Source organism: Chrysemys picta, chromosome 2 (assembly GCF_011386835.1).
Source record: "Chrysemys picta bellii isolate R12L10 chromosome 2, ASM1138683v2, whole genome shotgun sequence".
Lineage (NCBI taxonomy): Eukaryota > Metazoa > Chordata > Testudines > Emydidae > Chrysemys > Chrysemys picta.
This window is the reverse complement of record NC_088792.1, coordinates 269,192,342-269,206,184: the sequence shown is the minus strand read 5'-3', so window position 1 is coordinate 269,206,184 and position 13,843 is coordinate 269,192,342. Positions and strand designations below refer to the sequence as shown.

The 13,843-nt window shown below is 43.3% G+C and overlaps 1 protein-coding gene across 1 annotated transcript in view; it reads right to left on the bottom strand.

The window, feature by feature from the left end:
* FER1L6 (fer-1 like family member 6) overlaps positions 1-8,292 on the bottom strand; it is a 147,034-nt gene extending 138,742 nt beyond the window's left edge. The window contains exon 1 of the mRNA XM_065586105.1: positions 8,076-8,292. Coding sequence (XP_065442177.1) covers positions 8,076-8,095 — 20 coding nt within the window. The 5' untranslated portion in view covers positions 8,096-8,292. The remainder of the gene's footprint in view (positions 1-8,075) is intronic.
* Between the last annotated feature and the right edge of the window lie 5,551 nt (positions 8,293-13,843).

The window sequence follows — 13,843 nt, the reverse complement described above, 5'->3', positions numbered from 1 at the left end:
ACTAGGATCTTCTAGCAACCCTCAAAGTCAGGGTTCAAGCACACTCGTGGGAAAGTGCCACTGTCACTGAAGTTCTCTGTCCACAGAGGAGGAGCAGGCAGTCTCCAGTGCTGCCAATAGGGCTGCTACATTCATACAAAATAAAAACAAATCAACAATCAGGAACGAACTCACTGAAAAGATCACACATTTCGGAAAGTCTAGTGTCTTTGGCGATGCCATCCCTGGTCCTCTGGAAGCAGCAGTGACTTAGCAGGGAAAATGTATTTGGCTTCATATTTGACATTTACAAAGGTGCAGCTTTTAAAAAGCCAGTCTGAAAGGGACAAAGAGTCCTGTGGCACCTTATAGACTAACAGAAGTATTGGAGCATGAGCTTTCGTGGGTGAATACCCACTTCGTCAGTCTGAAAGGGTGACTTTCACACAGAAGTCAAATTGGAAGTGAGAACATAAACTGAAAAAGTAGTTTAGGCCGGATCCCCAGATGATGTAAATCAGTGTAGCTCCACTGAACTCAATGCAGTTATCCCTCCCAATTGACACCAGTTGAGAATCAGGTCATTGATTGGGCCAGTGTTTTCACCCTACAATTATTGCACTTTTTATTTTTATTTTTTTGGTGCTTCAGTTAGGGCTTTTTCTCTCTCATCCACCTTGTCCTTCTGCTTGACCCTGAATGAAATTATAAACATGGGATTTATTGCATCGCAGCCCGTCGCAACAGAAATACGTCATGTGACAAATGCATCATGAGAACTAGTGGTGTGCAAAAATGACAAGTGTGCATGAAACTTTGCATACACACACACACACACACAGACAGACACACTCACACACACACACACACACACACAGAGAACTCTTTTATACTGACACTGATCTTTGAATGAAATCTTGGGTTTTTTTCTTGAAAGGAAAAAAAAAGGGGGGGGGGACTAAAGCGGTGCATAGGTGTTGCTCTGACCCCTGCACAGGTGGGTGAAATCTGCCAGCTATGAACATAATCTGCCTAGCCACACCTCTAGACTCTCAGTATTATGTGACTTCGTGGCAGTTTTACTTCAAGTGGATAAACAGGAAAGTCCCCTGCTAAGTTCCAAGGAACAATGTAGCTTTAGCTCCAGGGTCATTATAAGGAAAATCGCCAGGTATCAGCAGTGTTCAGGATTACAAATTTCTCCACTCACAATGGAGTCACTGACGAGTCAAACCCTGCTCGTGTTCCCAATGCTTGAGCCCGGAAATGCCATCTTGTGGTTCTCTGTGATCAGCTTGGACGTGTCATGTGGTTCAAGGTGTCAGTCTGAGTAACATTCCATCATTGTCTGTTGGAGGGAATCCAGGTTAATGCTGAAACACTAATAATAAAAAAATAAATAATATATGGAGATATACCTATCTCATAGAACTGGAAGGGACTCTGAAAGGTCATTGAGTCCAGCCCCCTGCCTTCACTAGCAGGACCAAGTACTGATTTTGCCCCAGATCCCTAAGTGGCCCCCTCAAGGATTGAACTCACAACCCTAGATTTAGCAGGCCAATGCTCAAACCACTGAGGTAGCCCTCCCTCAACTAGTTCGATTTTTGCTTCAAGTGTTTATGAGAGAAACAAAATGCATACCCATCAAAACAAAGCTGCAGAGACCAGGACAGGGAAAAGAAAACCGGCATAAGAAGTTGACCCAGGCAGATTTCCCTACATATACACGTACACCATGAGCAGCAGCACTGCAAGCTTTTCCACAGTACCCCACCAATGAGCCTCTACCTCATGTGAGTGGGGCCACATTGTTGGGTGCCGAAGTACTTTTACCTCCATATTCACTCAGCCTTTGGGCTCTCTGTTGAGATGAGTGCGCTAGTAAGTTCTGAATATAATGATGGTGCCCTACTCTATGAATATTTGTTCACAAGGGACACTCATTTGGTGCTTAAGACCAGCTGCTCATGCTGAAAAGCGCTCTTTCAGTTCATGCTGGGTTTTTTTTCCATTCTCAGTGTGCACAAAAAGTGCTCTCGATAGATTAAATTCCCTCTTGTGCAGAGGGCCAGCATCAGATGCATGCTACACATCAGTGAAGCCCTACGTTGAGGACTTAAGTGATGCAAGCCTTTCCACAGTTGTGAATTTCACACTGTCTCAGTTATACAAGCTTGTAAATGGAAAGGAGTAAATATCGAACGGTATAGGTTACTATAACCACATCAAACCATTACACCACAAATATAACAACCATCAACTATTGGAACAGGTTATATTTTCATAATCCCACAGCAAAATTACTCTGCAGCACCATCTAGTGGAAATGAGAGGTGTGCATGAAAACTAACGTTTGAGAGCTTTCACAGTAAGGCTGTTATATCCCAAACTCCTACCACAGTGAGTGATATGTGGATTGACAACACAAGGAAAGACAGCAATGGATCCCTTCTAATGCTTCTTTACTGCTATGCAGCCACAGCACACTTCCCTGTTGCACTCATTGTAACTAGAATTTCCTCACCCTAGTTTTCTGCTACTCATCATATTGTGCCAGTTAAGGATCTCACCAGGAACTGTAGCTTTGTACTTCCTATGAATGTCCACTAGACAAGAAATAGGGCAAATGCAGTACAGACAAAAATGTTACCTAAGTTACATGTCATGTGTAAACTGAGTATAAGTGGGTGTAAGCAGTTAAATAACAATGTAACTTTACACTGATTTGGAGACTTCAGACCCCTGAAACGGTCACCCAGTTTAGTGTTAATAGCCCGTGTCTATTTCCTTACCCCTTTGAATGACTACAGCTGACTTGAGACTTGTGTGCGGGTTTTCACTTCACTGAATGTTGACAAAAGGAAACCTGAAACCTTGCCCAGTGTAGTGATAACGCCAAGTTAGCCAAACGTTTCCTGGTGAGGTCACAGAACTAGCCGAGGGGGATTCAGGAAGTTCCTGCTCCCTCCCCACTCTTGTTTGTTTGTTTCTATATGTGAATTCTCCACACCTGCATCAGTGAGGAGCTCGTTTGCAGTTGTGTTTGCTTTTTTGTGTAGGACCAAACCATGTACTCAATGCAGCACAGGACACAGAAATACAGAGAATCTTTGCCCTGAAAGGCTTACAATCTTCAAGATGGGCACATAGAAAATGGGATGCCAAGGGAAATCCAGAGATGGGGATGGCAGTGGTTTTATTTGTTTGTTTAAATTCTATACCATTTTTAGTTAGAAAGTTTAAAGAAAGATTAGTCATTGCCTATTACTAAACATAAATTGCACCACTTATTTTTATTAGACCAACTTCTGCTGTCTGCTACATTGGTGTAAATCTGGAGTAACTACGGATTTCAAAAGCAACAGAGAGTCCTGTGGCACCTTTAAGACTAACAGATGTATTGGAGCATAAGCTTTCATGGGTGAATGCCCACTTCGTCGGATGCATGTAATGGAAATTTCCAGGGGCAGGTATAAATATGCTGGCAAGAATCAGTCTGGAGATAACGAGGTTATTTCAATCAGGGAGGGTGAGGTCCTCTGCTAGCAGTTGAAGTGTGAACACCAAGGGAGGAGAAACTGCTTCTGTAGTTAGCTAGCCATTCACAGTCTTTGTTTAATCCTGATCTGATGGTGTCAAATTTGCAAATGAATTGGAGCTCAGCAGTTTCTCTTTGGAGTCTGGTCCTGAAGTTTTTTTGCTGTAAGATGGCTACCTTTACATCTGCTATTGTGTGGCCAGGGAGGTTGAAGTGTTCTCCTACAGGTTTTTGTATATTGCCATTCCTGATATCTGACTTGTGTCCATTTATCCTTTTACGTAGTGACTGTCCAGTTTGGCCAATGTACATAGCAGAGGGGCATTGCTGGCACATGATGGCATATATAACATTGGTGGACGTGCAGGTGAATGAACCGGTGATGATGTAGCTGATCTGGTTAGGTCCTGTGATGATGTTGTTGGTGTAGATATGTGGGCAGAGTTGGCATCGAGGTTTGTTGCATGGATTGGTTCCTGACTTAGAGTTGTTATGGTGCGGTGTGTGGTTGCTGGTGAGAATATGCTTAAGGTTGGCAGGTTGTCTGTGGGCGAGGACTGGCCTGCCTCCCAAGGTCTGTGAAAGCGAGGGATCATTGTCCAGGATGGGTTGTAGATCACTGATGATGCGTTAGAGAGGTTTAAGCTGAGGACTGTAGGTGATGGCCAGTGGAGTTCGGTTGGTTTCTTTCTTGGGCTTGTCTTGTAGCAGGAGGCTTCTGGGTACACATCTGGCTCTGTTGATTTGTTTCCTTATTTCCTTGTGTGGGTATTGTAGTTTTGAGAATGCTTGGTGAAGATCTTGTAGGTGTTGGTCTCTGTCTGAGGGGTTGGAGCAGATGCAGTTGTACCTCAGTGCTTGGTTGTAGACGATGGATCGTGTGGTGTGTCCGGGGTGGAAGCTGGAGGCATGAAGGTAGGCATAGCGGTCGGTGGGTTTTCGGTATAGGGTGGTGTTAACATGGCCATCACTTATTTGTATTGTGGTGTCTAGAAATTCAGTGGAATTCATATGGATTTCAGTGGAATTACTCCAGATGTGCAGCGGTACAACTGGGCTCAGAATGTGTTGGTCAGCTCTAGTTATAATAGACCAACATCTCACAAACATCTCCAGCATCTGCATTTGCTTGCAGAGCAAAAATACCACCATGCAAGACAGCCAGAATGTGTATGTAAATAAAATCCCAAATAGACAGGATGCATCTGAATACCCAAACCTCAAAGGGTCAAAGTCTCTCCTTAGCTGGTGGCAAAAGTGAAGGCAGAATTTGGTCAGAGAAGATGATTTCTCCTTTACCTCTGATTCATCTTGCTATAGTGACTCATAAAGCAGCCCCTAGGTATTATTTTGTGTATACAATTATGCTGACATGTCAGCAGTTACAACCTGAGGGTCAGATCCTGAGGCCCCAATGCAAGCAAAGTTCCCATTGTCTTGGAGCAAGGATGTTAGTATTTGACTCTAATATTTTTTTAACTGGATTCCCATCTTCCATCCTGTTGGAAGTTTCTAGGAATTCATAAGAAAACTACCAAGTGCAGTAACTCTGTCTGTTTCTAGTGTGACAGATATGGCAATTCCCAGTAATATCTTTAGGACACCTTATTGAATTCAGTTTGTTTTGGGTCCATTGAATTAAATGAATGGTTTATATATTACTGTGGGCCAAGCTTGTAAGTAACTTCTCTCTTGTAGGGAAATGAGATATGAACCCTGGAAAGTGTTCTGAACTTCAAAAGACTGTATTGAACAATGTGCAAAAGAAGAATGTTTTTTGGGGATAAACCATGTCAAGTGGTTTGTCTGGGGAAACTCTAGGGGAGGTGATTGCAATTTCCCCGCTTTGGTGATGCAAAATTGTAGCCTTTTGAAGCTTCACTCAGAGGAGGGGACCATGATTACATGTTCCCGGAGACTCAAGGTCAAAGGCCCAAGCTGTATAAAGAGAGACTGAACTATTCATGGGTGTGCTAATTCTGAGATAAGCTCTTATGAACTTGTAACCACAGAAATGTCCCTTTGTGGGGTTTGAAGGACTCACTTCACCAGAGCCCTTGTTGGAGATGGGAGGTGATCTCTGGTAAGCTTTTTAGCAGGTGTGCAGGTTCTTATTGTTTTAATATGTTTTTCTCTGCAATGCTTTCACCTTAAGAATAAATGTGCTTGCTTATAAAGGGCTGTGTGGTAACTTGTAACTGCTGGCAATTACCACTGCTCATAGCCTCTGGAGAGAAAGCAAAGTACAGACACTGGCCTTTTAGGCAGTCTGACTTGCTGGGGGTATCACAGTGTAAGTGTAACATCGACAGACCCCGGGTCGTCGGCAGGTGGGATTGAACCTGGGACCTCTGGAGCTTAGTGCATGAGCTAAAAGCCATATGGCTGTTAGCTAAGGCTGTAAAGCAGACTCATTAATCGCTTGCTCTCTCGCTCTCTCTACGTGGTCTCGGTGCCACTAGATGGGACAGAACACCACACCCAGGAGGTGTGTGGGTTACATAACCAGGGAATTGTGCAGCCAGGAAAAACCCCAGTCACAAGGGAGAAAACTGTGGGTGTCTGCCCAAGAGAGGTGACAACTGAGGCGCTTAGAGCCTAGAGTGGGCCCTCAAGGGACCACAAGGGAGGGGGTGGGAATACAGGTGCAGTTGCCCTGAACTGTGACATACATGATGGCAGTGGTGGGGTCTATGACTGTGATTTGCAGTAAGTGCCAACAGTAGAAGCAAAAAGCACAAAGAAAAACAGGTGCCTCACAGTCTTTTCAGGAAAAGACTAGCAAAAAAGAGAAACGGGAAAATGAATTATAAACAGCTAAAGAAAGTTCACTGCTTGAGGTTTGCAGAGAAAGGCAGCTCAACACTGAGGAGCCAGGAGACTCAGGGGTGCCCTTGAGGGACCACAGGGGCAGTTGCCCTGAACTGTGACACACAGTACTTTGAGATAGATGAAATGGAGATCCCTACAGGCATAGGTTTCAGGTTATATCCCACGACAGCTTATGCCCAAATAAATTTGTTAACCTCTAAGGTGCCACAAGGAATCCTCGTTGTTCCTACAGGCATAGTTTCCTATAAATCGGCTGCCACTTGTTCATCATCATCATGAAATACAGCAAGTCGAATACATGAAAACAAACTACTATCACCTTCTTCTGGAATAATCCCAGAACTACTAGACAGTTCAAAGTCTCTCAAAATCTGTTCTACTCTAATATTGTGCATTCTTTAATACGCGGCCTGATAAACATTCTCATTGACTTCACTGAGCTTGGATCAGTCCCATTAAGCAAGAGATGACTCAGAATCAACTCCCGAGTGCCTCTCTCAGTTTTAAAAACAAATTTAATATCATAACGATTCCAAAAAAATTACTCAGTTGATCTAAAACTCATCTAGGCTAGTACAAGCCCTTTTTTAACTGCTTCAATTAGGAAAGCAGACCAAGCAAGTTTAATACAGCTTTCTTTTCTTCATAAATAAAACAAAGCCACCCAATAGTCTATAACCTGGTTATAGCCAGGCAAATCAACTGAATGCCGTGGACCAGATTTTGCTCACACTTACACTGGTGTAAATCCAAAGTAACTCCATTGAAGTCAGTGGAATTATTCTAGATTTACACCATTGCAATTGAGAGCCGAATTTGGTCCCTCAGATCCCAGTCAGTTCTGCTATTAAACTAGGTAAAAGCAAAGAAATATGCTAAAACCCAGATACTGCATCTAAGTCTCATTATCAGGTATGAAAAACAACCCCAAGCCCCTGTCTCCCAGCAAAAGACTTGCATCCTTTCCACATCACACACAAGTGCAGATCCTCAGTTGGTGGGCTGGAGTTTTGACAATTTCCACCAGCTGATGATCTGCTGCATGCTACATGGTCAGTAAAAAACTGACACATTTTGCCCTTGGATGCATCCCATTGAAATCAAGGAATGGCTGCAGGAGTCGTCCCATTCAAAGCTGTATATGAGCATCCAAATGAAGAATATGGTTCTGGGCTTTTTATGCACTTTTCTAAGTATTGACTTGTTCTGTATTATCCTCTTGATCTGTGCCCGGAACTCTCATTAACATCACTGACAGCAATGAGTGTGAACAGGAGGAGACATCCTTAAGGACTAGATTGTGATCCCTTACTCACACTAGCGAGCAGTTACATAAACAGTCTCATTGACTTACATAGGACTACTTGAGTGAATAACTGGCAGCATGGTAAGGGATCCCACTCTGGCCCTAAATATCTTACATGTTTAAATAACTGCAGACATTTAAATCCTTAAAGCAGAATAAAATATGCCTATAAGAGGTGAACATTTTCCCCATTGACAGCTTAGTGTAATTAATGACTCTTCCTTAAATAAAGACATTTAAAAACATTAAACAAGGTCTACCAAAAAAATTGCCAACATAAATGAAACCCTTCACTGAATCACCTAACCAGTAAGTAGCAATTCCATGTACTTCAAACGTTCCTAGACCCCATTTGGCTCTCTTCTGGTCTGTCTCTCATTCTCAGAGTCAAACATGGAAATATAGAAGGCACATTACTTTGCTTTTAGTTTCTCCATTCTCCTTATTCTCACTGCAGGACGGTGTCAATAATCCATTACCGACTTGGTCTTCAGTGACTAGTCCTGAGGCAGGCTGTCTCTTTTCACAGCTGGCATGGTCTTCAGTGACTAGTCCTGAGGCAGGTTGTCTCTTTTCACAGCTGGCATTGGAGTCTGTCTGTGTTCATGATTAACGCACTGAGCTATCTGCCATTGCAGGGTGGGGCTGTTTAAACACTTAATAGCATTCATGACTCTTTTCTTATTCTAGCGCACATTTCCCAGAGTGGTACAGTGTCCAAGTGAAGTTAACCATTTACTGAAGCCAGGCTACACTCGCTGGGTTTGGCTCAAGGACTCCATCATACAAACTTTTTCTTGATGTGGGTTCACATTCCCACTATGAGCATCAGAGTTTCAAGTGCAAACAAACCCAAACAAAATAAAGCAAATTCCATTTGAATTTTTTAGGAATCTCACATGGTTTTGATGTGGAGCAATCAGTAGGAGAGGGGAGATGGAGGGATAGGAGGGGGAACAAGGGGTGCTAGAGATTGTGAGGAAAGGGGCATCCTGGTAGTTCCTACTGCCGTTCCTTCCTGTGTTTTATTATTATTTATACAGTTCCTTGGCAGCTGGAGCCCTGTCCACAGATGCATACCTATCGGCTGCCCAGGTGCTCTGTTCCATCCTCCCACCGCCTCCCCCGCCCCCCAACCCTCCAGTGGCTGGTGCCCTGTGTGCTCCCTGGCCAGGTACCAGTGAGGGTGCCCTGTCCCATCCCCCACCTACCCCACCCCAGTGGCTGTCATGCTGTGCATCCTCTGGTCCCCTTCCCAGGTGTCAGTGCCCTGTCCCATCCCCCACCCTACCTCAGTGGCTGGTACATGTGCTTCTGCCCCTTTCTCAGGCTGGGTGTCTCCACAGGGACTCCAGGTGGCTGGAAGTCAGGACCAGGGTGGACTGAGGAGTCCTGCCAGCTGGCCCAGTCTCATGCACCATAGGTTAGCAGCCCCTCCAACCTCTTCTTGGCATCCTGCTCTCGTCTCTGCTCTCCATCCACACACACACACAAATGTGTGCAGGGGCAGAACGTAGCCAGGTCCTGCTCTGAGTCTGCTCTCACCTTAGCAAGATATTGTGGGGGCAGAAAACATTGGGGTGGGGGTGTTAACATATTTCCACGGTGGGGTGATAGCCCCTACTCTTGCCCTCCCAATTCTACCATTCCTGACCAGTAGGGTTTGTTTTGGTCTAAGTTGGGTCCAGGTTCACATGAAAGGTTCCAAAAACTTAATGCATTTTTGGATTAACCTAAATTGTGAATTTGTAACCAAACCACAAAACTCAGCAAGTTTCCCCTTCCTTAGTAGTTACACTGTTCAGATATTTGTTAGGTTCCTAGCATCTCTCTCCACCCCCAAACACACATACTTGTTCCATCCTTGTTTAGCCAAACTAAGAAACAAATCATGCTACCCTTACTCATGCCAACATCCCACTGAAGTCAATAGGAATTTGTCCAGTATATTGAAACTGGCACAGTAAATAAGCCTGAATATGTGAGGAATTCCATTTCCCTAGTGATTTCTCAAATAGAAGTGTTGCAGTATTCAGAGCACAGAATGAAGAGAATATAGGTATCTTGGTTTCTACTCCTAGCTTCGCCATTGGCTCACCGTGACCTCACAAATCACACGGCCTTTCTGTGCCCATAGTTTATCTATCTGGAATATAGGAATGATTCTAGTTACCTATTTCCCAGGGTCATTTGTAAACACAATTTGAAATCCTCAGACAATTCATTCAACCAACGATGCTATCGAATTCCAAAGTATTATTATGAATGTGTTTGTATTAGTCCTTAGACCTAAGAAATTCAGGCTCCCATAACAATACAGATATATTTGAAGAACTGAGGAATTGTCTTGTTTACTTTAACTAGAGCAATTTGGCCTCAATCTGCTGATCAAACACAAAGACAGATATACTGAACCCAGTGGGTGGAGAGGACTGCAGTTAACCAGCTGCCTTCTCAGTGAGAACAAACACACACATCTTTCATTGCAATATAAAATTCTGTGGAAGAAACCCAACGCCACATATTGAGGATATGGTTTTAATTCAATTCTTATGAAAATGAGTAATTTGATCCAGCCATAGTTGGGCATATGTGTTGTGCAATCTTCCTCATACGGCTCTTAGGATGCACCTCAGGTTTCACCTGCAGTAATTCTGTTATTCCCGTTTGGGCCTCTTTTTAGCAAAGTTTGTCAACTAATCATTGCTATTTTGCTTGGTTCTGGTAGCAAGCATTAAGTGGCAGGTCTTATATAAACATAGAATGGTGCCAAATAGTGCAGTGGTTTGTGCCATGGGGGCTGGAGTGTCAACAGGCCTGTGTTTCATGCACGTTGACCAGTTTAACCAAGTTTTATAACAACTGGCTTACGTTGCTGGAGATTGTGTTGTCTCAAAAGCACAGTCATGAGACTTCTCCTTGTGCTGTTGATAACTGTTTAGGCAAACAGCAATGCTCTGGTTCTCGAATTCAGGCTTGAACGTGCATATCCAGATGTTTTGTAACCAACAGGGTAAATTCACTATTTATATAAATGCATGAAGGGGGCTTGTGTTCTTCATTAACTGTTCCCTAATGTGGCTTTCCTAATTCTATCTTTGTTCTTTATCCCCCTTTTCTGTCACACATACATTTCTTCCCAAGTGGGCAAGGCAGACCACCCTGTTGGTCTGAACATGTGGTCCTTGCTGTCTAAGTGGACTTTAGTATCAGAGGGGTAGCCGTGTTAGTCTGAATCTGTAAAAAGCAACAGAGGGTCCTGTGGCACCTTTGAGACTAACAGAAGTACTGGGAGCATTGCATCTGAAGAAGTGAGGTTCTTACCCACGAAAGCTTATGCTCCCAGTACTTCTGTTAGTCTCAAAGGTGCCACAGGACCCTCTGTTGCTTTTTAAGTGGACTTTATGAACTATAGTTGAGTGCTTGTGAGTGTGTGTATATTTGCCAGTAGTGACAGTGTTATCGTAGCACTTGAAGGGGCTGGCCAAGACTGGGGCCCCAGTGTGCTAGGTAAGAGGTAACCCATGGTAAGAGAGCTCCTGTCCCAAAACATTTACAATCTAAATAAACAACACAGAAGGTGGAAGAAAGGAAATATTATCCCTATTTTATTGATGAAAGACAAGCAAAGAAAGTTTAAGTGACTTGGGCAAGGTAATTTAGGAAATCTGTGGCAGAACCAAAACCTGAACCCAGATCTCCAGGGTCCCAGGCCATTGCAAGAACCACAAGACCATCCTCCCTCTTCCTCAAGTAATATCTCATGCATCTGACCAAAGCTAACAGACAGAATCACCAGTCTTGACACCCCAGCTGAGGGAAGAGCAGAAACACCAGTGGTACCAGCAGGTCTCCACAACAGGCCACAGCCAAGGGACCTTGAAATGCTGACACTGGGAAGCGTCCTTTGATCTGCATTCTGTTCCTCAGATTGTAAACTCTTCCGAGCCAGGACAATGGTTTTGTTTTATGTTTGTACAGTGCCCAGACCAATGGGGTCTTGTCCTCTGGGCACTGGGCTAATAAAAATAAAAGCAACATTCCTGTTTGTGCTGGGAGGGACCCACAATTCAGTTTCATACTGGAATGTCACCTGGTTGATTTACCAGTCATGTGACCCTGTGAGGGTCTGAATAGAGCTGGCCAAAAAATAAGTCAGTTTTTTCATGAACCTTTCATCCTTTTTTTGTTGTAATTCAGCAGTGCAGAGGGGAGCCATTGGGCCCAAACGCTTTAATCGAGGAAGCCATGTTCAAGCTACACCTCTCAAAGTGTAAAGGTAAGAGAGATGGGGGAGTGTGCTTATTAAGGTCACGTCCATGCTGCTTTTAATAAAACTGCTCTTAGCGTGCATGCCCACACCCTAATAGGCACTGTCCACGCACACAAAGACCCAGTCCCTGCCCCAAAGCACTTCCAATCTAAGAAAAGAAACAGCATAGGGAGGGGAGAGGTTTTCCAAGAGAAGCTTCTAATCTGACTCATTGTTTAGCAGGAGGGTTTGATTTATAAATGGGAGGAAATGTGCCTGTGCTAAATTGTCTTCCCACACTAAACACACACTCAATTACAGTCCTTATTAAACAGAGAGGAGCACAAAAAGCCGTGTCTGTTCCCATCAGTTATACCGCACACAATGAAATATAGACAATGTCTGCACAGTCCGTTTTAAATGAGCACAAGACACAACGGAGCTGTGAGTTTAATTATTTAAACACATCCACGCTTGGCCAGAATCAGTGCAAAACCAGCTCACTCCCTCGCAATATTACTGTAGTTTAGTGAGCACAGAAGCCACGTACACTAATTTCTGGTGTGGAAGCAAACTCATTGTCACGAGGAGGGAGGCTGTTCTGTTAAGCAGCAAAAACCCACCACATTCGGGTGTTTGAAAGCCATCTGGGAATGGCAAAGGTGCAAAAATAAAAAGTTAGTTGATCTTGTATCAGTTTTTGATTTAAAAGTAAATTGAAGTGTTTTTATTGGTTTGGCAAATTTTATCTATACTGTACCAGACATGCCCTGGAGCTGCATTTTTATTTAAAAAGTCATTTAAAAACGACACCTGTCTGCTGCTCTAAGCACTCTACTATATCATTGGTACTACTACAAAACCCCAAGAGCATTAAAATAACCATTCAAACAGGAACATTGCCTGCCAGCCAGCTGAAAAAAAGCAACACTTTATCATCCGGGGACGCTATCTCTCCTTAGCTGTCTCCAGAATCCCTATGAATCTCATATGTGGCCTTCCCTCCCTCCTTCCATCCCCCGCCTTCAGAGGAATGGCGTTTCTGATCCAGGGGGCTGATTATCAAATCATTTGCAGACAGTGATAGAGGAGACCTACAAAGTTTGGATCCAGATCCAAACTCCCCAAAGTTTGACATAGCTGGACCCCCTTCTCCCCACACTCTATACGGATATATTTTAAGTAAGTAGCTAGTTGTACATATGAAAAAGATCAGGATATTTGGAAATACTGAAACAACAAGGAGTCTGGTGGCACCTTAAAGACTAACAGATTTATTTGGGCATAAGCTTTCGTGAGTAAAAACCTCACTGAGGTTTTTACTCACGAAAGCTTATGCCCAAATAAATCTGTTAGTCTTTAAGGTGCCACCAGACTCCTTGTTGTTTTTGTAGATACAGACTAACACGGCTACCCTTGATACTTGGAAATACTAATTCATAATTCATACATGCCACATGTATTTTACACACTTTGGTGCCAAATTATGCTCCCAAGGAATTAAGTGGAAAAACTCCCATTGATTTAATTGGGCGCAGGACACATTTTCAAAGAGCCTCTTAAAATGTGCCAGTAATGTTTGTGCATAAAAATATGGGCCGCTGTATGTACAAATCACATACCAGTAAATAGAGCTATCTAGGCAAACCCACAGCTGCCCCGGCAAAGTCTGCAGAGGAAATTTCAAAATCCTTTTGGAAGTCCCATCCTCCCACATATAGAATATATTTTATGAAACATTTAACAAGTACACTTAACATGGAATATTTCTTCTGTGAATCACCCAAGATGATTATTTTCATACAAGCAAATTTCATATACATTTCAGTATAACAAATGCAATGGATTTATTTTTTTAAAGAAAAGGACAATCACAAACACATTCCTGTTAAAGGAGCAGTTGAGAACAGCATATTGGAAATTGCAAGGGACT